This window comes from Stegastes partitus, unplaced genomic scaffold (assembly GCF_000690725.1).
Source record: "Stegastes partitus isolate 25-593 unplaced genomic scaffold, Stegastes_partitus-1.0.2 Scaffold554, whole genome shotgun sequence".
NCBI classification, from domain to species: domain Eukaryota; kingdom Metazoa; phylum Chordata; class Actinopteri; family Pomacentridae; genus Stegastes; species Stegastes partitus.
Genome location: NW_007578285.1, coordinates 54,008 through 78,813, shown reverse-complemented (window position 1 = coordinate 78,813; position 24,806 = coordinate 54,008). Strand labels below are relative to the sequence as shown.

General features: G+C 41.7%; 1 protein-coding gene across 2 annotated transcripts in view; it reads right to left on the bottom strand.

Moving 5' to 3' along the window:
- Positions 1 to 24,806, bottom strand: part of tsc1b (TSC complex subunit 1b) — a 35,511-nt gene that overhangs the window by 9,384 nt on the left and 1,321 nt on the right. The window contains exons 2-18 of one of the 2 annotated variants that reach the window (XM_008288341.1): positions 19,191 to 19,406; positions 19,003 to 19,106; positions 16,605 to 16,757; positions 14,967 to 15,111; positions 14,540 to 14,694; positions 14,372 to 14,445; positions 14,094 to 14,272; positions 13,092 to 13,210; positions 11,258 to 11,423; positions 11,044 to 11,165; positions 10,012 to 10,105; positions 9,552 to 9,659; positions 7,921 to 8,560; positions 5,526 to 5,569; positions 3,204 to 3,370; positions 1,060 to 1,242; positions 836 to 946 (exon numbers count right to left, since the gene is read on the bottom strand). In XM_008288341.1, coding sequence (XP_008286563.1) covers positions 836 to 946; positions 1,060 to 1,242; positions 3,204 to 3,370; positions 5,526 to 5,569; positions 7,921 to 8,560; positions 9,552 to 9,659; positions 10,012 to 10,105; positions 11,044 to 11,165; positions 11,258 to 11,423; positions 13,092 to 13,210; positions 14,094 to 14,272; positions 14,372 to 14,445; positions 14,540 to 14,694; positions 14,967 to 15,111; positions 16,605 to 16,757; positions 19,003 to 19,106; positions 19,191 to 19,299 — 2,673 coding nt within the window. In that variant the 5' untranslated portion in view covers positions 19,300 to 19,406. The remainder of the gene's footprint in view (positions 1 to 835; positions 947 to 1,059; positions 1,243 to 3,203; positions 3,371 to 5,525; positions 5,570 to 7,920; positions 8,561 to 9,551; positions 9,660 to 10,011; positions 10,106 to 11,043; positions 11,166 to 11,257; positions 11,424 to 13,091; positions 13,211 to 14,093; positions 14,273 to 14,371; positions 14,446 to 14,539; positions 14,695 to 14,966; positions 15,112 to 16,604; positions 16,758 to 19,002; positions 19,107 to 19,190; positions 19,407 to 24,806) is intronic. The other variant, XM_008288342.1, reaches the window with a different exon arrangement.

Sequence of the window (24,806 nt, the reverse complement as noted above, 5' to 3'; positions counted from 1 at the left end):
TCACCGTACTTAGAGTGTCCATAGTGCAACAGTATTTTCTAGGGAGAATAAAAACTTGATTGCAACTCTCTAATAATAAGATTTTGTCCTTTTTTAATTCTTCTGTAAATCATAAAATAGACATCAGAAGGTGTTTAGCGAGAAGAAAGGGGACATATGCAGCTACCATTGTCATTATTTACAACTTCATTGGCCAGATAGATTTTAAATACATCAGTATGCAGCCGGTGAGAGAACTGTTCTTTGTTCATACTTTCATTTGTGTTCTCCAGACCTCGCCTCCAAGTCGACTGGCCGATCAGTTGTCCAGCAGACTCTCATTTGACCAGCTCGTCATTAGCCAAATAATCATTCGTGTTACTTTCTCGAGGAGAAAAGCGCAACATCAACAGCCTTCCGGGATTAATCCACTATTTGTGGTGGAGGAAGGAAGCAGACTGCCTGAGCTTAGCGAACGTTTACTCTGAGACGGCTGCGAACTAACTGACACCGTGTCAAGAGAAGTCGTCGGGGAGGCTGCGTTTTGTTCCGACGGATGGCCAAGAAGTCGAGTTTAAGCTTTTTGTAAATAGCGGTTTACACAACAACCAACACGGCGGTTCATCCAAAAGCTATAGAACCGACTCGTCTGCGTTGTGTTCCTCAGCACTTAGAGATAACAGATCTTTTGAGGAGTAAATACGCGTTCAGTTGACCGAGGTTTTCTTCAGTCGACTACGCTCCTTCAGCATCGCCTTGTAGCCAACATGAGTACATTATAAACCTGAACATACAGATGAAATCAATGTATTTAAAGTCTGAAAAGAGGCTTTAAACTATGTTAGGTTGGTAATACCTTGATAGTCATCTGGTTGAGGAGGTGACCAGTGTGGCAGACTTTGTTGTTGGCCCTCTGAAGCTCTGCCTCCAACTCGTCCATCCTTTTCTGACACTCCTGCAGCTTGCTCTGGGGACACGAAACACATTCAAACTAGTTATGTTGTTTGGCCAAGTATATTTATGCTGCGTTTTTATTACGACTGTGACTGCAGGTGCACGTTTGAGCGTCGGCGTGTGCACCTGGAGCTCCTGGTTCTTGGTGTAGTAGTCGTCTCGGCCCTGCTGCAGTTGTCTGATCTGACTGTGCAGCCTGGTCACCACCGTCTCCCGGTCGTCCCACAGCTGCCTGTAGCGCTGCTGCTCCACCTGCAGACTCTCCCTCAGGGACAAGATGTCGACGCTCTGCAGGTTCAGCTGGTCCTTCTGCACAGACGCACACAGACGCACGAGGGCTGAGTACAAAATGTACAGCAGTTATCTGAACCAAAAAACAACTCAAATCGGAGCGTTTCTTAAATGTTTGCAGGGAATTTAATCTCTCAGCTGACTGGATGAATGCGACAGTGTTTCTCTGCCTTGTTTACGTCGCATTCCTGGAAGCAGAACAGCCTTCGTGGCTTCTTTGCAGCCACCAGTTGTTGAAAACTAATCTGTCTTCAGGTACATTTTCACTGTCGTGTGCTGTGGATGACATCAGCTGATGAGACAGCTGCTATTATGAAATGCTTCAAACGCCTCAGTGATCGCTTAGCGTCTCCCAGGAATTCAGATGCGTTTTCTCCTTTTATTGTTGCTCAAAATGAAAATTGAAGAACCAACCATGTGAGGCTCCAGTGTAAACAACAGCTACACCACCTTTTCCCCCCTTCTTGTTTTATCTGTTTCTAGAAAAGCAAGTCACACTTGGAAGACGCTTAAAAAAGGATCAATCCCTGGCAATGAGCTTCTGTATAGAAACCCAGAAGTGCCGTGATTCTCCTCTGTTTGCACTCAATTCAAATCGAAATGCTGCTTTTATGCCGAAACTGAGCTTCACAAGGTTCCTGACCACCTACGAGGTCTTTTAATGGATGTGACTACTGGTTGGCTTCAGCGTTTTGAAGTGAAATTGAAATTTTTGTCGTTCATTTTTTAGCAAACTAGCTTCACTGCACTAAGCAGAACTGTTGTCATGACTGTGAATGTTACTCTTTTACATCACTGCAAAATCAAGGTGTGACTGTTTTGTAGTTTTACTGCAGTAATGTAGAACGACAGTGATGAACTAATTATATTTATTAAGCACTGTGTGTGTGTGTGTGTGTGTATATAGATATTATATATCTAGACCATCCAGCATCATGAAGCGCTTTAATTCGCACTCAGCTCTTGATGTTCTACCGTTTAAAACAGGAATGAGCAATTTCAAATTATTTCACCTTTTTATACCCAAATCTGAGCCACTGGGCTTCACTGAGAAGTCAGAAGCATAACATCAACCACCAAAACTCATGTTTCTGTTCAGGAATGCAAGCAAACAACTATAATTTGACATCTTGAGAGCAGGAGTTCATTTGCAAAAACAGATGACTAAATTTTTGTAGATTTTCAGAAAACTTTTTTTTGTTGTTGTTTTCTTGAGATAATATCAATCAAACTGAAGCGGAGTGGATTTGACTCAGTAGAAATGACACGACAAAAATAGAAATAACTTAAGTTTGATTGATATTGTCTCAGGTAGACGATGGAAAAGCTGGTTTTCTAAAGGTTTGTGAAGATGAAGTTATCTGTTTTTACAAATGAACTCTTCAAATAATTTACTATTTTTTCAGGTTTTTTTTTTGTAAAAACAGCAAATTTGAAAATGTATGGCTAACAATAATAATCACATTTTGGCATTCAAAACATCATTTCAGCTAAAGAGCTTCTACGTACTGGTGTATTAACCGTTACAGAAACATAAGAAATGATGCTGCTAATTACCAATGCTGTTAATTTAGAGCAGCGGTGGCATAAACCTGACATTGGGTGGTGGTCTGGTGGTCTGTGTAATCACAGCTATTTATGAAGACATGCTGCAGTTTGTTTAATTGGTTGTTTTGTTTTTAAAAATGCGACAGTAAGTGGAATTATAATAACTGTGTTTACTTTGTAATTCTGTAAAATAAAAATCACATTGAGGATGAATGCATCAGTGATCAATAGAGGAGTTTAGATGCGGTTTCTCCTCTTATTGTTGCTCAAAATGAAAACACACATTGTTAAAGAACCAACCAGGTGAGCTTCGAGTGGAAGAAACAGCTCCACCATCCTTTTGCTTAATATTTTATCCAGAGAAGCCAGTGAAACATGAAGGTGCCTCAAAAAGGGGGTCAATCAGCGATAATGAGCACACGCAAACTTGCCATGGCGTTGTTCTGCTCCTCCAGCGCCGTGGCGTTGATGATGCGTCGGAGGAGGCGTCGGTTGCGGACGGCGTGTTGCTCCCTCTTGTAGCGCTCGTACAGCAGCTGGTTGTGCAGCAGGAGCAGCTGGCTGCGCAGCGTGTGGAGCTCGTCCAGCGGAGCCGAGCCTGAGGAGGCCACCGTAATAATAATGTAATTAACAGAGCCGCACACCTGACGCGCACACACGCCACCAGAAACGAGATGATTATTTAAGTGTGCAACAGCAGAACAGCGCAGGTAATGTCACGAAGGCATCACAGTAAAAAATCACTGTCGCTACGTAGGAAGCTGTGATTTTAATGACTGTGACAGTTTCCTGTGCAGGTTTATGGTTCAGGTTATTATCAACTGTTGAACAATGTGCGGGAAAAGAATAATAACGCTGCAAATTTTTAAAAATATGTTGCGATAAGAGTCAAGGTTTTAGCTTTAATGGCAATTTTTCCATTTCTTTTTAACAAAACAAACATAGAAGTGATGTGATTTTTGCTGCAGTTTGTAAAAGTCTGTTCTCCTTCATTCAGACGATCTGATTTGTTGTAATAATAATAATAGTAACAAAATAATAATCATCATATTTATTCATATCGCACTTCTCAGATTTTAAAAGGTGCTATATTTATAAGACACCCTCATCCCTGTAGCACCACAACGCTTTATTTATAATACTGCAGCATATTATGACATCATTTATCAAAACATTGCTGCTCTGACTGTTTGGATGTTGCACTCGGCCATACTTTGAGAATATTTTGGCTAATGGTTCCTTGCGAATTAATAATTTAGGGTTATACATCTTTAAACTTAAAAAAAAAACAAGTTCTATTCATTGGCTGTTCATTTAAAACAGCATAAACCTCCTCTAACTTTGCTAAATCATCTCAGGTGTGTTTCATTCTCCATCAGAATTTGCATTAATACAAATATTACAAAACAAAAAAGTGGAAGAAAATTCCAATCATCAAAAATGTTCCCTCTGTTTTTGTACTTTAAAATAAAAAATTAGGAACGCCTGTGCAATCTAACTGCTATAAATTCTGCTTTTACTAAGCTTACACGGGTTTCAGTTTTTGCTAAAGAGGAGAAAAAACTAAAGAAGGAGGAGTGATCCATACCTTATTACAAAAATAAAGTGCTGTTTGATATTGTTTATGATGTTAGAACTAGTACTGGCACCAAATATTGGAAATTTCAAACCAGACATATACTCCTAACAAAACCTTTAACTATTATTTCTGATCATTAGATGAACAAATTAACAAAACTGACTTATTAATGCATGTACTTCCTATCTTACTCTCAATTCTTTATCATTTTGCAGCTGGCAATTTCTCTTGGGTGAAACAAACTCTCCTAAGACGAGCACCATCAGTTCTTCTATGCAGAAAAAACCCCTGAATGGAACAACCTGCAGAATTAATGGTCCTCGATCACCAAATTTCACTAAAATCTGCAATGTTTCAGGAATAGACTGGTGAATTAAATAAGCACATATGGAAAATAAAGCCTCTCTGGCAAACAAATAGCACCGAGGAAGCTTGACTTGATATCTTGATGGTACTGAATGAAGAACCACAGAGGGTTACTGATCAACCAGGCAAGATTTTATCAGCCGGTCTGTTGATTTGAATAAGCAGCCTGGAGGTGAAAACTCTAAATTTCAAGGGTGCTATTTAACCGACAAAGTGTTAGAATGAAAAACAGAAAACCTATAAATGTCCAGCTCGACTCTGGCTGCAGGGCTTCACTTGTAAACATGTACAAAGACGGGGAAAAAAAAGAAAAGTACTTGGAGTAAATTCCATAGAGAGCGCAGCCATCCGATGACTATAATCCATTCATCCGAAAGAGAAAGTGCAGTTTTGTTTCAGATGCAATTGAAATTACATGACTCCCATCAGCCGGCCAGGGGAGGCTGTTAAATTCCAGAGTTTTAATTACAACTTGGCCGACTTTTATTCTATTTGTCTATTTTGTTGTGACTGCAGCTTGAGAAAATTAGATTCCTGTGCTTGGCATTTGAATATAGAAAAAAAAAGAAGAAGAAAAACAGAGAGGAGAGGTCTCTCTAAATGGCAAAGTTTTGAATTTCAGGTCCTGTGTGACTGTGGGAACCTTGTGTTTTGATAAGCCTCAGCTGAACAAATTACCTATCCGGCGCGGTAACATTTTAACATGCTGCTCATGTCTCGGAGCTCGTGACGAATCGCCGGTCATGCCAAAATAACGCTCCGTCTGCAGTCTCTAGAATAGAATCTTTTATCGGTGTGAGTGCTTTACCTCCAAAGTGTGTCCAGTCAGCTGACTTACTTGGCAAAGGTAATCTGCAAAAAGAACAGAGCGGGGGGAAAAAAACAGTTTATACTCACAGTTTGGAATATGTTGCTCATATGCTGCCCCTGTCTGATTCTATCAAACTGACTTCTTCCTGTTTACAACCACTTCTGCGAGAAATGCTGAAGGAAACATGGCAGCACAGATTAAACTCTGCTGCACTTGACACACAAAATCTGGGTGAAGGGTGCAGAAAGCAGGAGAGCTTTTTATCATTACAGTGACTCTATGATACTGGAAAGATGAAAAAATAATCCTCTCCAATCTGGAAAGAATCTTTACGAGGACATACTGTAACATCCTTAACCTACAAATCAGCTTTAAAACCACTTTCAAGTATCTGACAATTTGAATTATCGTCTGTCGTATCGCATTATGAACGGGAAGTTTAATTTCACAAAATCTGTCATGACATTAGACAAGGATGGAAGTATTAAACCAGGGTTACATTACTAAAGATGAATAGGCTCCTGCTCTCAGTACTGGAGAAAGCAACAGAAGCAAACATTCAAAGGTGTGGTTTCACTGGAGCAGAAGTTGACAATGCTGGTTGGTATGTAAAGATCAGAAACACGTTGAATCTGTCAAAACGTCTCGCAAAAGTTCATCACATGCGAGCAGAGAAATGCCCCGTATCCGCTGATTAACTTGCAGTTCATCTCTCATGTCCCAGTCTGGACTCCACACGCACATACAGAGTTAACCAAATTACAAAATAGCTGCTTGTTTAACTGAGGTCGCGTTTATGAATTCAGTCGGAAACGGTCAGAGCTTCATCTTAACTGCAAATTCTGAAATACTCAGTTTCAGTTTCAGAGGATTTGGTGAGTTGGAGGCTGCTAGAAATGGTTTCATTCTTTATTTTCCACCTTTTCTCGAACTGAATGTTGGTGTTGGCAGTGACCGAAGAAGTGCTCTGAAAAATACTGAGCAAAAAATAAGTCCTGCGTTCAATTTGTCACTTAGAAAAGAAGAATCAAAAAATAAAGCAATGTTCATTTTGTTGTTATTTTTACTTTACATCTAAAAAACATTACAAAAAGAACCAGTAAGATACCAATTTGAAGCAGTATCGGCAAGAGTAGCAGCATCTTTAACGATACTTATCCCTCGCATCAGATCTTAAAAGGAAAAATTTGATAATTTTAGAAAATTTTGCTTCCCTTCCTACATTCAATAACATTTAATACCAGTTAGCTGAGCACAAAGAATGCCCAAAAGTACCACGATTAAACCTCTCCATCACCTCTGAAGCCTGAAAAAGCCACATCGAGTTTATTTAATTCAAACAAAAACCTACAAGTTAACCCCAACTCCCTTCCTGTAGATGGCTCTGGACCAAGTGTCCCAACACCTGCAGTCTTCTGGTGACTCAAGTCAAGAGAGTAAATCAGTAACTGTTCTTTTAAATATTGTAGCTCAGGAAGAGGATTTTGTTCTCTTCCCTCTGTCTTCCAAACTGCCTCACCTCTACGAGTGAACACATGGCGATAAAACGGCTTGTTGGTTATTTATCTCAGTCGCCTCCCCCCCTCCCTCCGCTCCATCTGACCCCGGTGTCTGATGAAGAAGGTAAAATGTGGCGATGACTCGAGTGAGTGAAGCCAGATTGTTTTGGGCGCCCCGTGCTGACTTTGCTGACAGTCTCTGCTGTTTTTTTGTATTATTGGCTGGCTGACTGTGTGTGAAAAGAAGGGGGTGGTGGATTCTCAACAATGTCATGCTTGTTCTGAACTGGGTGTTTCCTTTGGACGGCAGTAACAGACCGAAAACAACCTAGACAGGCTCTGCACAGTGAACAGCACATCAAAATACACTCCAGAGTGCCATCAACGTGAAGCTTCAAACTCACAACCGAGCCCTGAGAGAGCAAATACCTCCGCTACAGCTACACAATCCTCAGCATGTGTAACTTCATGCACAGAAAAGTGGGATTAAAAACCTGTTTATCTCCATTAAAATATCTAAAACCTTCTGAGCACCTACAAAGACTTGACCCCAGAGTGAGCAAACTACAGATAAAATGCCATAAAAGTTTGAGACAACCCAGGTTTAGTATATTTTAAACGACACAAAACATTCAAATATTAGCGCGAGCAGCAGCTTCGGTCTACACAGGGTGCGTTCAGGCACAGTATGGAGCGTAGGTCACCCAGGTTTTGGCAGCGTTCGGAGCCCAACGCACAATCGCCGTAGTTAAAAACGGAAGAAAATAAAACTTGAAGTGTAAAAGTGCAGCAGCCTCGCGTGGTGAAACCCCCGGCAGAGGTAGAAATAAAAGCCAAAAAAACAACCTCCAACTGCACAGATGTGAAGCGGAGTCAAAGTCAAAGGCCCTCACCTCTTGAGAACTTTATCGTGGGCGTCACTCCCCTGCTGAACAAGGCGATCCAGCACCTCCAGTGGTGAAGCAGACACTACGCCCTCCTCCTCCCCGTCCTCCAGGCCCTCCTCCCGCTGCGACAGCCTCTCCAACGCCGCCTTGTGCACGGCCTCCGACGTTTTTTGGCCCACGAAGAGCGACGCCGCCCTCGGCAGGGCCAGGTCGAAGAACGGCTCGTATGGCACCGGCGCCGGCGTCTTGCTGCACGGGCTCGGAGAGAACATCCCGAACTTTCCCACCTCGTCGTCCGGCGCGGAGGGGCTCCGGTGCAGGTGGTGGTCGATGGGAGTGAAGCCCGACTGGAAGGACCAGGGCTGCTCGAGGCCGAGGGCTGAAGTCCTGCTGTCTCCTCCTGCTCCTCCTCTGTCGCTGCCAACGCCGCCGCTACCTGCAGTATTCTCAGCTTTGTCGGGTGTTGATACAGCGTGGTGGGTGTCTCGGATGGGGCCTCCAGGCTGGGTGTTGGACAGGGTCTTGACTTGTGCCTGACAGCCAGTCAGAGTCTCAGTGGTGTGATAAAAAGGGGAGTCGAAGCCTCTCAGGCCCAACAGCTCCTGCTTATCCTCGGTGATCTTCAGCAGCTCTTCTGTGATGGCAGCTGCAGCAGAAACGACATATGGGGGATTGTGACGGACTTAAACCTGCATGTACATTCTGAATGTCAGTGTCTGCTTAAATATTTCTGGAATCATAAGCGGGTACCAAATGACAGCAATGCTGGTGGAAAAACTGAGGTTTTCGGGGCTTCTGTTTATTACTTAAGTCTAAGCAGTTAGCTTTAGCAGCAGAGCGGGCGCCATTTGGCAGATGATTTCCTTCAAAGTGGTTCACAGCACTGTTAGGTGCCTTTATTTTTAGTACACGTGGCTCGAGTGGGATTTAAACCAATAACTGTGCAGAGCAAGCTGAACACACAGGGATATAACCGGGGATGTGATAGCATCCTGGATATTTAGCCAAAGCCCATGAGCTCACATTCATTTAACTTCACAGCAGAAGCAGTTTACTTTACATAATTAAAAAACGAGATTCATTTCAAAACTTCTTGGTTCAGTTAAAAGAAAAAATTGTCTCCCTCTGGCTCACTCTGCTGTCTGCTAATGCTGTTATTTACAAGATTTCATTATTACAGCATCCCATTTTTACTGAAATGTTTCTGTTCCTGAATATCAAATTATATTACATCCAAATCTGCAGCTTAGAGTCAACTTTATTTCTCCTGTTCTCACTTTTTCGTTGGTTTTTAATAGATGTTAGTTTGTTGTGTTTTTATACTGTGTGTTTATAGTTGGTTTGTTTTTGCTGCAACTAGTAAATGATCTGGATGAACAGACCAATCTGGCAATTTTGTGATATGTCGGCTTAAAAAAAGCACACAAGTTATTAAGTACAACCACATGTTACTTTGACAAACACAATCAAGAGTAAAATATTCATCAAACCAATTTCTGAATCTGACTGAAACCTGTCCACTAAAAGACAGCAGGTTGCTTTGATGGAGTCGTTTAGTTTTTCCTCAGGTGGATTATTTTTCTCAAAGAAGACGATAATGACATGGCTAGATCTTACTCTACAAGCTCTAAACTCACCCTCTTCCCTCTCCTTTTCTGTCCTCAGCTGAAGCTCCAGCTCCTGTTTCTTCATGAAAACCGACAGCTCTGTCAGAGTCATGGAGATGTTCTCTGCAGCTCCTGCATCTGAGGAGGACAAACATGCATCACAAAGATCAAGCATCCAGACAGCACAAACAACAAAATTACAAAATTTCACATCTTTTATGGTTGATTTTAACATTAATGCTGCTGACTAATTATTTTGCATAAGAAATAGATGTTGCACAAAGTCAAAAAAGATTCAGTCTACTTGAGTCCAGGTAAGATTTTTGTCCAACCGAGTGCATTAAAAATAAACTTTCCATCTGCTCTGATCACTTGCAGCAATTCTGGGTTGGTGTTGGTTTTTCATTGTTACATTTTGGATCCAATTCAAAGACTTTTACATTTAAACGAAGGATGATAAATCACAGTAAAGGGAGTCATCGTGTCTCACCTCTGTTTGGAGCTACTTCCGAAACCTTCTCCATGTCTTTCACTGGTTCCTGTCTCACCAGCGCCGGCTTACCGCTTTCTCCTTGCCGTCGATCCTGGAAAGTCACACAGTTAATAGTTTAATCATGACTTGGATTATGAATTCATTTCAAGTGACAAAGCAGTGTTTCACTCCACCTCTCTGTGTTTCTTGTGGAACTTTTGGCACAATTTTAAAACAGGCAGATCTTTTATGTCATCATTTTGAACGTTAGTCGCTGTTAAACCAGAACTGATAAACCAGATTGCCTCCGAGATGATTTGAATTGACTTGGAATTCAGAAAACAGTGTACTGGCTTGTTAAATAAATCATAAGTAAACCATAATCAGAATCTGCCTTTTGACCTTTTCCAACTAAAAAGGTTTAACAAAAGCACCAACATTGCTGCAAAACTACCAACTTGGTTGCTCGATATCGTGACTTTACCCCTTTAACAACCTTTTCTCAAAAAAGCACCCCATAGCAAATTTAGTGAGCTTTTGGACAATCCAGACCTACTTTCCATAGAAGATAGTCACCTGTATTAAAAGACAAAGGCAGCAGGAAGTGTCACGAAAGAGCCACACATGTGCAAACATTGTGAAGTAAATCGAGGCTGCGCAAAGAAAGATTTTCCGTCGCTTGTAACTTTCTCTCTGAGTGATCATTTTACGTGTAAGTACATCTGAATTCACAGCACAGTTCTTGTCTTTAACTTATGGTTCACATGTTGTCCTAATTGGCTGCGTTTCAGTTGCTATTTCATGTCTGATAACAAACAGAAAACTAGGAAATGAGAACAGCTTTACTGGGAATTCAGCTGTATTAAAACAGAGGATATGTGAGCACAGGGAGCAGGAGAGAAGCAAACAGATGTCAGGAGCTTTCTGAGCAGCTTTTTTCTACTTTGCATTGAAATTAATTGGCAACACAGCAAATAATTACTCATCTTAAATGTTCGGAATCTGTGGTTTATAAACACATTTTCACAGAGCAGTGGAGGAGAGGAGTACCTTTCTGGGTGGACTGGACTGGACTGTGTTGGCTGGTAATGAGATTATGGGGAAGTCATCTGATAGGGTAGGAGGTGGAGAAGAGGTGGCTGGAGTGCTGGAAGCCGGCGTTCCTTTTCCTCCTGCTCGGACCAAAACAATTAACAGTCAGGAGAAAGTCGTTCACATACGACTTACGGCGCGCCGACATGTGTCCGAGTGAAGTCGCCTGTACCTGATGTGCAGTGGAAGCGGCTGGGAAGGTGTGAGGCACTGTGGGAGAGCTCTAAGTTGGGCGACATGCCCCTTGAGGAAGGGGGCGTGGCCATGCCGCACAACGAGGAGGGGCTCCACAGAGGGTCCTTCCCCCCACAGGAAGAGTTCAGTTCACATGTGGAGTTCTGCAAAGAAAAAAAACAGACGAAAAAACAATCACAGCATGCACAAAAGCAGAACATCAAAATTACAGTATAACATTTTGACAAATTTACTACAGTCAGAAGTTATTTGGGTTAGCTTAGCTTAAAAACAACAACTAAACTCTGTCTTAAAGTTTCCAGAAATCTGATTACCAGCTCCTCTAAATCGCACTCGCTACCCCCGATGAAGTCATAAACAACATCAATGATTCAATCAAGCAATTACATAACATGTTTAGCAGCTAGGCTAGCTGTTTCCAACAACTGTGCTAAGTATGCTACCTGGCTGCCTGCTTTATTTCATGGTGACATTTTCCAAAATGTCAAACTATTCCTCTTGCTGCTATAACCTGGTAATATAAGTTTTGCAGCAGCTGGATATTAAACTTTAGCCCTCCTATTACCTTCAGATTTACTGGCATCCTTTATCCTTGGGTTCAATCTGACCCCAGCCATTTAAACCTCCAGAAAATATCATACTTGAAATAGTTACCCAAGTTTATATGTATACTATATGGGCCTTTAAATAAAACTGAAAAAATTATGTCAGTGATTTATTTAGAGATGTTAAACATTGAATGGGGTCAAATTGAGCCCAAAGATAATAGAAGGGTTAACTGAATCGCAGTGTGAGTAGATTAAATACTGTTGGTGCTGCAGAACACAATGCAGATGAATTTAGAGGAACTGATTCTTCATCCAAGAAATACGACACACTGGAAATCTAGCAGGTTAAAGACACTTTCCCATTTAAATGTCCTAACTGATGATGTTTTCAAACCTCAAAAAAAGCTCACAGAGACATAAAAAAATTCCAGTGAGCTGAAAAGAAGTTCTGGTATTAGGTAGATAAATCAGAGTGAATGGGTTCATTCATTCTGTGGGACCAGATCAGCCAAGCAATTTTAGTGGGGAAAAACATTTCTCATTCAGCCACAGATCTACACTCCAGCTTCTTTGGCAGTTTGTGTATCTTGGTGAAAGCCTGAACCACGTCTGGTGACAAAAATGAGGATTAATCATGTGAAAATTAGCATATTTATTAAGCTGCAGTTTAAAACGAAGGTCTCGTTTATTTGCTTTACCAAAATATCCGACTTGAGTGTGAATGTGCTGAGCAGTGACGGGGAAGCAGGTGGATCCGGGTGAAGTGAGCCAATGGAAAATGCAGTTTGACCCAAAATGGCGAGTCTCCCATGTTTTCCAGATTTTCCGTCTGTCTGGGTCAGTGGGAGTCTAATGCAGAGACAAATCCTCTGACATACCCCAGGGTGCAGAAAAACACCCAAACCCCTCCCTCGCGTGGCTGGCCCAATAATAGAAATGGAGAGATGGTATCTCCAAGGCAACCAACCCTTGGTAGTGCCTACAGAGAGGTGGCAGGATGACGACGGGGGCACGAGATGCAATTCCTGAAGCTCGACTCAGCTGCCTGCAAACTCACTTTGTCTCTGCATCTTTCAAAAACAATTTGTGGATTTATTTCTTGGAGACAAATAATCGACTAATTACATCTGACAGGTGCTATAAGGAGCGTAAACTCTGAGTACAACAGCAAGCAGACGTTTAACGACACCGTGCTCCGGCATCGCCCTCTCATTATCAATCTATGATTTTGGCAGCGTTTGATCGTGTTATGGATGATCTTACCTGCCGTCTGGAGGTCTGTGGGCTGCGATAGGAGGACTGTGTCCCTGAGAAGGGGGGCAAGGACAGGGGAGGGGGCTGCGGCTGCCGTGGAGTCGAGAATGGGGTCGAAGAAGAGCTTCCTGTTGTCAAGAAGACAAACAGTCTGATCAATGTATATGGATGTACCTAACAACCTGGGGTCTCTCTCTCTCTGTCTGCTTTGGTATTTGTCCTTTAAAACAGTTTGTTTCATATCAACAATACAGGATGGTCACTAAAAATAATGCACAAGGGCTCCTGTTAACAACGATGTCCATCAATGATTAATATGTGAATTAATTTTCCATTACTGCTGCATTAAAGATTAACGGTTTAAACCAGCTCTTTACGCATCAAAACGACTTCAAATGTAAAATTAACTAGTTGGACAAGTTCAAACAGTAAAGATGAAATAATAAAACCACCACCTCATCCTAACCTGAGCCTTTGTGCTTGAAGGCATTTCAAATTGTATTAATGTCATATTAAACACGTTGATATCGAAGGAGCAAAAGCCTGTTCAAAAACCCTGATTGCAAACTGAGATTTAGATTCGTAACACGGCACATGTGTAAGTGGCTCTTTTTTTTTTTCCTCTTGCATCTTGTTTATCATGCTCAGGAAAGAAGAGACTGATAAAAAACATTCAGACGGCTTTTTCTCCTCGTGTCTTACAAGCTAATCTGATTCAATTTGCAGGCTGCAATAGGTTGTAACACAGAGTGTATTTTAGAGCATGACCAACATAGCTGTGTTTCCTTTTGGCTTCATATTTTCATCACACATACAAACACTGGTGGAAGAAACTGCACAACAGATTTGCCAAAAAAACATGTTTGAGGTAGTGGAGAAACTTCTTTGTCCTGCAGTTGCACTAAAGAAAAATATGTTTATCATTACTGTAAAAAATATCTCAACAGATAAACAAGTATCTTCAAAATCCAGTATAGTTCAGGCTCTAAGGAGTTTTTTTTGTTTTCTGACCGTAGCTGCTGTGGAGGTCTGCGTAGGGGCTGGAAGTGCAGTCTTGTGGTCGCAGGTGGAGTTGGGGGTAAAAGTTCTCAGGCATGGTGGTGTATCCCTCCTCACAGGAGGCCTCCTTGGGGTCTAGAGACACTTTGGCACATTCGATGACGATATCATGGATTTCATACTTTTTCCACCTACAAAAAAAAAAAAACACTGTTAGTCCTCGTGCTGCAGCAAACACCAAACTCATCGTTTTCCAGGATATTAAAAAATATATATAATAATAGACATACCTGGTGGGGTCGAGCTCATGGTCCTTGGTTCCTGTCACCAGTTCTGGATGAATACGAACGTGTTCTAGCATCGGCTGCAGGTTGGACACAAAATTCAGATTATTAATCATTTTGCTCTGAAACTATAATAAAGAGCGACAAAGCGGAACGGCAGCAGTAACTTCTCACCTTCACTACTTCCTCAAAGGTTTCCATGTTCTCCTTCATGCTGTAATGGGAGCGCAGGTAGGATACGAAGTTGCACGGATACATGCCGTAGAGACGGTGGAAGAGTGAATAGACGCTGGCGTGCAGGTGGATTAGGTAAACCTCTGACACATGGCCTGAATGTGATAAAAAATATAGAATTAAAAACACGTACAGAGCTCAGAAAATAAGCTGCTTTTTTGTTTTTCTTGCTCCAGTTACATGCTTATTTACTGCAAGTCTAAATATCCTTAGAAGTCAATGAATGAGTAACTCTTTAATAGATAACGAGACTAAATAGAAAACTTTTCAGTCCCCAAAAACCTGTCAGCAAGCTCAGAAACTTTCACAGAAAGCACACAAACATTGCACTGGCATATATTGTGGAGACACGACACACGGCTCATACCTGGATTCTTAAGGTTCCAGGATGCCAGGCGGCCAAAGATGTCAAAATACTCCCACAGGTGTTGCTTCCCAGCTTGAGGGATCATGGGCAGCAGCGTGATCAGCACCAGCACTCCAGTTATGAGCACCACTACGTCCGTATCCGTCTGCAGCGAAACCAAGGAGAAGAAGTTTAGAATAAAGACGGACACTATAAGAACAGTTAACAAGTTCATATTAAAACCTTTTAAGCGAAAACTGGATAAAGACAGTCTCACTTCCTTGATGTTTTTTTATGTTTATTATATAGAAGAACATGTTACCATAGCAGCCTTTTTATGTTTACGAGTATATATTCAGCTCCTGCAGAAGAAGTGTGGTTTTACTGAGCGTTTATTGGGATTGCTGCAACACTATTGAGATTATCTTGTATATATTTTGTTTACAGTCTTTGTTTCTTCTTTCTTTGTACAGATGGTTATACAGATGCTGCATTCCAAATCACTTACTTTTCTTTTAGCTTGTACTGCAGCTGCCTTTACAAAGGGCCGTTTGCATACAACTGATAAACGCCACTTTATCATAATATTGTGGCTTAACTTTAGGCCATCTTGCTCATCTATCCGCTGCAGACTGTAGTGTGAAATGAGCTGTCATTTGGCTTGTTTATACTCGCACAAAACACCATGACGTATGTGACAAATCTTTCGCTGCACAGAGGATTGTGGGCCAGAAAAGTATGCTGGTTTTCATATCGCAAAATCTGACCAGATATCGTTTTACATCCTGGTATTTTCTGACATGCTGCATAACATATCATCTATTGGGAAATTCTAAAGCTTTTTCTTTTGTATTTTATAATATCGTGGTGTGGGTAACAAACACACCAAGAGCCACAGCAGTCTTTAGGCTCAATGCTAATACAAGCATGTTAACATTCTCACAGCATGCTAATCTTTAACATGTGTAATGTTTACCATGTTCGCCATCTTTGGTTAGCATGTTAGCATGCAAACACTTAATGATTAGCACTAAAGTGCAACGATGGATGATGGAAGTAGGTAAAGTTTTGCAGGTATTTGGTCAAAAACAAACACTGGACTCACTGAATTCTGACTTGACGACGGTGCTGGAAGATCAAAGTTATTACAAGTCATCCTGATGAGCACTGAGTAAAATCTCATGAAAACCCATCACATAAATGTTGATAAATTTAATCCTGCACCAGAACAGCAGACTGACTGCCCTGCTGCTAATATGGCAAAAAGAAACTTGACCTAATCGAGGATTCAGTCAGCAAACTTCTGAGCACGAACACAGTAAACCTCTTCTCTGTCCACTGTGAGCAGACAAACCGAGGAAGACTAACTGACAAAGCCAATCAATAACATACTGGGTCAAATCGGGACAACAGCACACTGTCAGCGCCTGCCAGCATTAAATCTTTGCTCGGTAAAAACCTACATCCCCAGCCCATCTCGTTTCACAAAAAGGCTTGACAGCTAGCTTTAAGGGATGAGAGCACATGAAATAAATCCAAACAAATTTAAAAAGGTGTTAAGTGATGTACCGTCGAACCCTCAGAAGATGATGAAATGTATCTCTAAAGGAGAGTCACAGCGGCTGGGTGAGAAATAGCTAGTCGTGTCCGGGTCTTTACCTTTAGGCATTTGAGCAGCGAGAGCAGCAGAGGGTATCGAGCAATCTTGTGGATCCAGGACGGCTGCTTGCGGATTACATGGCCGAGCAGTGTGAGGGTGGGCAGCCGGCAGGCCTGTTTGGTCATACAGTCGTTCATCTTGTCTAGAAGGTGCTGTGAAAGAGGGAGAGCAGGGTTAGGACCGTATCCGACACAATCGGTACGAAGGAAAGGCAGCAGAGACTCGCTTATTTTTTAAATTAAAAAGGTGCAAGAAACCTATAAGGGCTTTTGATCTATGAAAAGATATACACAGATATACAGTCATGTGAAAAAATCAGTACATCCAATGGAAAGTGCTGGTTGTTTTTGACAACATTTGACACAATTAATAAATTGGATGAGTTCCATGGAGGAAGAAAGTACATTTATCACATCTTCAAATCCATCAAATTACAATCACGGCTTTCCAAATTAGGTTCAGATGATTAGAAACTCTTCAAGGAGTGACAGGTGGAGCTTTTCCTATTTAAACCTCTTTGCTAATGAAGTATGTGGCGTCATGCCTCAGAAAAACAGGATGTGGATTTCTGTGAGTCCAGTAGAGGATTTAAAAGGCAAAATTATATGAAATAAATGAATCTACTGCGAGGAAAATCATTTACAAGTGGTGCAGATTTCAAACGACTTGTCACAGGAATGGCCACCCTAGGAAAGTCAGTTTAAGTGAAGTATTGACGCAATAAGAAGTCAGTAAGAGTCCTTAAATTTCACTACAGCATCCGCAGGTGAAACTGGTGTCAGGATGTATTCATCTTCAAAAACGTCAGAGCAGCACTACAGTTTGCCAGTGAACGGATGAAGAGCAGGCTTTTTGTGATAGTTTTCTCTGCACAGATGAGTCAGAGATAGTGCTGTTTGACCGCCGTGACATTAGACATGTTCTGTGCCGCCCAAAGACAGCATTTTTGGAGAAGAACCTCAAACCACACTGTGAAGCACGACGATGGAAATGTCACGGCTCGAGGTTGCTGCGCTGCCTCGGGGACCGGCCGGCTTGGTGTTATTTACTCAAGCATGAGTTCTGCATCGCATCGAAAAACGCTTGAAGATAATGTTAAGATCCAGCCACAATACAGAGTTTACAAAAAAAACAAGGGTACAAGAAGTTCCTAACTAACAATTTGGAGGATGAGTGGAGAAGCATGAGCAGGTGAGCTACAGCAGACAATGGAGGTGTTTCCAAACTTTCTTTTGTCCATTCAAGATAATAAAGACCGTGTGGTGTCCTAATGGTCAATGGTTCATGCTTTCAAGTGACTCTGTTCACTATAATCAGGCTTTACGTAAACACACAAGGCCGTTTTTAGCAGCTACACTATAAAACAGCACAGTGGGCGAACAAAGCACAGGGTTTCTGGAGAACACGCACCTGTTGGTTTTACACAAATAAAAGCACCTGCAGCGACTATTTCAATTACAGCTCTGGTATTGATGAATTATAAAGATAACATTGGCTTTAAGCATGATTTGTTTTCCTGGCACACACATAGTTGGTGCAGTCACAACTTTAGGGGGAACAGTTCATGCAAACCTTCATGGATTTGGCTAATGATGACATCTATGTCACGTGTACCCTTACAGAGGAAGACACATAAATGGAAAGCATGAATTGTCTGGAACGTAAAGCTGTAGTGGATCTTTCAAGAGCTCAAAGCAAACTTCAAGCAGGCTGGGAAGTAGCGTAATGATAATCACAACCACACTACCTTCCATTTGGAGGAAACACAAATTTTGGATTGCGTTCAGACATCTAGGTGGACGACAAAATGTACGCCACATGGCCCCGAATGTACTCACGGAATTAGGAACAGCGGTCTAATGAGGACGTCCCCTATTTGTGGAGTCAATGCATTTCTGTTGTCATGAATTGTTTTGCTAATATTTATCAAAAAGATCTCAGCTGAGCACACATAACGTTGAATAGAGCATGTGTGGGCGAACTCATATAGATAAATAGGCCTGTTTCTGTCATCATGCTCGCTTTGTTTTGAAGAGAAGGCCAGTGGTTGTAAAATGTACACACACAGCAAACTGCAACTTGTGACTGATAAAAATAGTTTTTATTATGGAAAAATGTATATAATTGAGTAGCCAGCCAGATGTAGCTGCTTTAAACAGCAGTTGGCACTTAGAAAAACCTCTGTTGTAGCCTGAAAATCACCACATTTTGACACTTTTATGATGGAAAACAATGATAATACCCCACATACAGTCCAAAGTATGAGTCAGTAGTGCTTTTTGATAACTTGGTGTCGTTTTTCTGACTCTAGAAGCATCATGGACAAAGTGTAAATGTCCAAACTTGCAATGCAGTGGTGATTAATAGTAAGTAAATTTCAAAGGAGGCGTTTCTCACCTTGTCATGTGGCTCTCTGACAGATGACAGGATATGCATGGCCTGGGCGGAGTTGGTTTCCAAAAAGTAATCCACCAGCCCGTTCAGCAGCATGGACCCTCGCTCTTCGGGAAGAACAGAAAGGACATGATGCATGAAGTGTGTAGTTGGGGTACGTTTTCAGGAAAGCGTTAAACAAGCGAGCCTACCAGTGCTGAGCTGCTCGTTGATAAGGCCTCTGATCTCTTCTAGCTGGTGGAGGTCGGAGGTCTCCAGGAGTGGGAGGAGGTCCCCGACGTTGGGCTGCTCCCTGGCCATGGTGGTGGCAGTGCTGGGGGTGGAGGCAGCGTCTCTCTCACGGTGTCCGTCCCTGCTTGCCTGGAGGACTCCTGGGGCCCACCCACCAACACAGTCTCCAGGCACCTCTACGTCGCACCGAGGGAGCAATTCAGAAACATTTCCCAGAATTAGTTGGAGCTGTGATCTAGGATTAGCGCTCACGTGACGACGGCCAACTCTGCAATGGGAAGCAGGGGTTTGTGCTGAAGGCATTTCTTCTAAACAGAATGAATAGGAATGCTGTCCTTAATGAGGCCTTTCATATGATCTACCCTGAAATATTAAACGCTCAATAAATAAACTCCATATTTTTAATACAATGGCCCTGACATGTCGTTCAACCAGTGGGAGGTGTTTTGAGTTCATGTGAGGTCACATTATGAGTGGAATCACACACTGGGGTGAGATTTCTACACAAGTTATGGCTGAAACAGACACATGAACTCAGTGTTTTTGCTGTAAACACGTACAGCGTAATCTCTGGAGCTCACTCTGTGAAAAAGCTGCAAAAAAAAAAAAAAAAACACACACACCGAACACCCCCTGCCCAGCACCTAACAGCAGACAAACAAGTTAGCAACTCGCTGGTGAACACGGCGGAGTATTTAGCAGCGAAGGAAAACACATATTTCCCTCAGGAGTTGGTGGAGAATGAAAAAAGTGACACAGCAGCTTCATCAGCGCTGTGTTTAGGGCTTGCTACGCTGCACAGAGTTGCGAAAACAAACGTAAAAATACTTAATTTAACTTTAATGACATCTGGAAATATAATTATGATGAACTTAAATAGCTTTGTTTACATGTTTCCACTTACCGCATATATAGAATTTCATTTAATCTACACATTGGTTCGTAATGTGAAAACAACTGCCTGTTTATCACAAACTATTCTCTTTAGATTTATTTTAAATCTTTTACCATGTTTAACCCCACTTCTATTTTTTTCTGGCCTTTTTCGATGTTCTGTTGCTCTTTTGTCTTCTTAATTATCCTCCTATTTTGTGTAAAAGCAGCTTTGTTTTTAAAAAGGTATGATATAAATACAGTTATCATTAAATATTGATATAATAGGTTGTATATATGCCTGCACAGTAGGACAACTGCTTTGTGAGCTGTAGTGGTAAGGAAATGCAGGGCAACCTTCAGAGATGTATCACATCCTGTTTTTAAGTACACATGAGCTGTTACTGCTGCTGCTGCTGCCACCGCCTCATTCAGGAAGAAGACTCGCTCTGTGTGTCGACGACCAGCAGCTGACAGCGTGAGACAAAGACTTTCTGTCACATCCGACCTCTGAGTGACGGTTTTACATGGAAACATCGCAGAATTCACAGCACTTACTCATACATTTGTCAGATGATGCTGCAGTTCTAAACATCAGCATTTTAACGGTGCAGAGCAACAGCTTGGAAACAGCTCTACAGGGACTCCGGGTTCACACTATTAACGGGCTGTGTTTCAGTTTTCATTTCAAACTCTTTCTGTTGTTTATTGGTTTCAAATCGGTCTAAAAGTTTCCACCATTTCAGAATGTATCTCCACAGAGCTGTGACCTCTGGGCGTACAATCACTCCTGATGGTAACGTTAGCCACATTAGCTGCACAACAAGCTAACAAGAAGGATTTTCTGATTTACGTGGTGGCATTACCAATAAAAATAAATGTAATCTTCAATGCCTCAGCTGTTGGGGGTGCATGAGGACTCTTGTGTTCAGAACATTTTCGGGTGCTTTGCTCGTGGCCTAGACCAGGGGTGTCCAATTCTGGTCCTCGAGGGCCACAGTCCTGCATGTTTTAGATGTGTCCCTCTTCCAACACACCTGATTCAAATGATCAGGATCGTTATCAGACTTCTGCAGAGCTTGACGATGAGCTGATCATTTGAATCAGATGTGTTGGAAGAGGGAAACCTCTAAAACAGGGGTGTCCAATCCTGGTCCTCGAGGGCCACAGTCCTACATGTTTTAGATGTTTCCCTCTTCCAACACACCTGATTCTAATGATCAGCTCATCATCAAGCTCTGCAGAAGCCTGATAACGATCCTGATCATTTGAATCAGGTGTGTTGGAAGAGGGAAGCATCTAAAACATGCAGGACTTGGCCGTCGAGGACCAGGATTGGACACCCCTGGTCTAGACACTTTAGAGTTAGCAGAAGTGTCTTTAGAAGTAATGAAACCTGGTGGACTGCTCGTTCTGAATGGCTCACACTGAAGCAGCAGGCTGAGGGGATAAAAATGTTCAGCTGGATGACTACTGGTTCTGTAGTTTCTATGTAGAAACTGGATAAAATTCTTTCTGGCCCATAAAGCTGAGAGGCTGTGTAGCTGACGGAGGGATTAGTGGAATGGCAGGAATGAGCATCTTCATATTTTTACAGCGTTTTCTTTACAACTCCATGTTTTTAAGACATAAAAACACAATAAAAATGGACCTTCGCCATATTTAAATTTCTATAATTATAATGTCTTTTCTGCTGGGTTTGAATTTATCCATCAGTTGCCACAAAGACAAGCAGAATTTCCAAAAGGACAATAAATTAAACCAACTGCACAGAAACCAAAGGCAAGTGGGACACTTCTATTCACTAACAAAGACTGAAAGCTCACAGAAGTAAAAGCTAGGAAGTGGATTTTAGGTTGCACGATGTTATCAATGTCACAGTGAAGTTAAACCTTAAATAAGTTCATATTTAATGACAACAGGCCTTTGTCCACAGCACACATTATATCAGTAACACTCAGGTGTTGCTGACAACAGGCGACGACAGAAAGCCGATCAGCGTTATTACTCACACCTGTGCTTCTGCTACTGGGAAATGGAAGCAAAAACTGAAAGCTGTCTGTATGTTGTGTTTTCTAAATAAGAGAATGAACTCTTTTCTAATGGAAGTGCTAACTCAACAGCTGTCACAGCCACACAGATTCTCCATTCTAGCTGTAGTGCTCGTTTTTTTCCCCCCAGATTATTACAGCTGAACCACAGTCGCTGAACACGCTGCGGTACAAATAAAGACAAGTTCAGAGAACAGACTTGGAACGGATTAAGCCGTGTGATACATGACCTGCACCCTATCTGACCCCGCTGAAGAGAATCCATTTAAATCCTCCCTGTTTCCTATCAAATGAAAAGTCTCATTCATGAACCAGTACTCATTATACCGAAGCAAAAAAAAATAAAAAGGGGCTTTAAATAAAACACGACCGCGCCTAACGTGTTTACCGTTTCAGATTATTAGTTTGTTTATGATACATGTAGGCTAGACGCTGAGTCAGTCATTCAAAGTGGAGGAGGCCAAAGGGAGCCTGAGCAAATCTCCATCTGAAAAACAGGCATAAATAATCCTGATAGGCAGGTCATTATCGTCAGGGTGTCTGCACCCAGCAGCTTATTCCATAACAGGAGTAATGAATCAGCTCTACAGATCTCATCAGCTCTTAAGATCTCATTGCAACACTTAGACCACAACATCTAATGTGGTAGAAGAAGATCAGACTCCTAACAGGACCAAAACTGTTTCTTTTTAATTAGTTCAGAGTACAAACTCATACATTAGTGAGTCATGCGCGACAAAAACCAAGATAACAGCTGCTAATTTGGACTAAAAAGAAGAAATTAATCATTATCCAGAGTATTTCCTCGAAAGTCACATAAAAACACCGGCCTCTGGGATGAAACACGACATTATTAGCCTCTCCGGACCGCTGTCATTCATAGCAACAAAATGTTTGCAGATGTTCCCGTTTGTTGATGCACAGGAGAAGTCACGGCACAATTGTCTTCCTGTTATCAATTAACTGCTGAGTCACGGGGTTGGGAGTCAGGGTGTAGACACCGGTGGATAAAAACACGAGCGTCTTGCAGGAGCAGGTCAGTGGAGCAAACATGAGCAACCCTCAGCGTGATCTCGGGCAGTTTGGGAACGCTCAGGAGCACACAAAGAATCTTTATGCAGCCTGAGCGCTTCCCTGCAAACACTGGAAATTGCATTTGGCCGTGTGTTAGCAGCAGCCTTCTATTCTGCTGCCTGAATATTTAAAAGCGCCGTCATAAAAGAGACAAACAGCCTGTTTGGGTGCATTTGAATAAATGATTTTTGTCAACCTAACTGCCCGGCTCAGTGAGCGCACGGAGGCTTGTTGCAGAGGTTTACTGGATTAACATGACTACAGCTCACATTATTTCCATTATTGATTGCTCTAAATGTCAGAAAATAGAGAATAACGCCCATCACATCACCAAAAATTACTTATTTTGTTTTACCAACAGTTCAGCCTTGAAAGATATTCAGCTTTATGGATGGAGTGAACCATCACTGGTTAGTTTGCTCAGTATTTCTCTATAAGCAGTGCAAAAGGACCATCACGGCTTCATGAGATGTTTTTAAGTGTGTTGTTTTGGCGGACCCACAGTTTAAGATGCAAAGATATTGCATTTATTTTAAGGTAAAACAAGGAGAGGAAGCAAATCCTCACATTTGAAAAGCTGGGAACATTAGTCCCTATACACGAGTCGCCAGTTAATTCTGTCTCGGCTCAACTGATTTATTTTATATTCAATTTTCCTTGACATGAAACACAGAAAAAGCCGCACATCTCCACACGTAATAAGCTATAACCCAAGAAAGATACAAAATAATTACTCAGATCTCCAATTCATCAATGAATGAGTCTAAACATGCATTAGGAAGTAACTTGATAATAGTTTAACAGATAAATAAAGTCAGAAACCAAAACTACTTCTAACCTGCTTCACAAAAATTGTTGATTTAACATGCACGAAAAGTTACAGCTCTACATAATTAGGAACAAATAAGTATATTCCTGAGAGGTGCCCAGCTTTTCCTCTCTATACTTTTAACCTTTTGCTGCACAATTGTCGAAACCTGATGAAAAACAAGATCCTACAGGCGCTGGAGAAACAAACACTCAGGCCTGAGTGGCAATCACTTTAAAATTTCTCAGTGCTTGAAAACAAAACAGGCAGAAGGAAGACACTCAGGCTCCGGGAACTTGTGGTGAACTCACTAGATTAATCAGAAACCAGTTCATATTCCCTGGAAATCTCGCAGACCTTCGCTCAACCAGACAGACTGCTTCAGCTGCAGTAACACCTCAGGACCGATTTAAATCAGGAGACATCCATCTTGTGTGGGTTTTACTGGGGCACAATTCTTGTAAGGCTGCTTGTGTTAAGATGCTGTTTTAGACTTGGTAACAGGAAATGAAGATTCTGCTCGTTTTTACGTGTGTGTTCCTGTCAGTGTGGAGATTACAGCTGCAATGATTGATTAATTGATTGATCGACAGACTATTTTGTTTGCCTAATATTTAATTGGAGTACTTTTTTTTAAAAAAACGAAAAGTCAAAATTCTCTAATTCCAGCTTCTTCCATTTGAATATTTTCTTTCTTTCCTTCTCTACGACAGCAAACTGAGTATCTTTGTTCTGTGGACAAAACCAGACTTGTGAGGATGTCGTCTTGG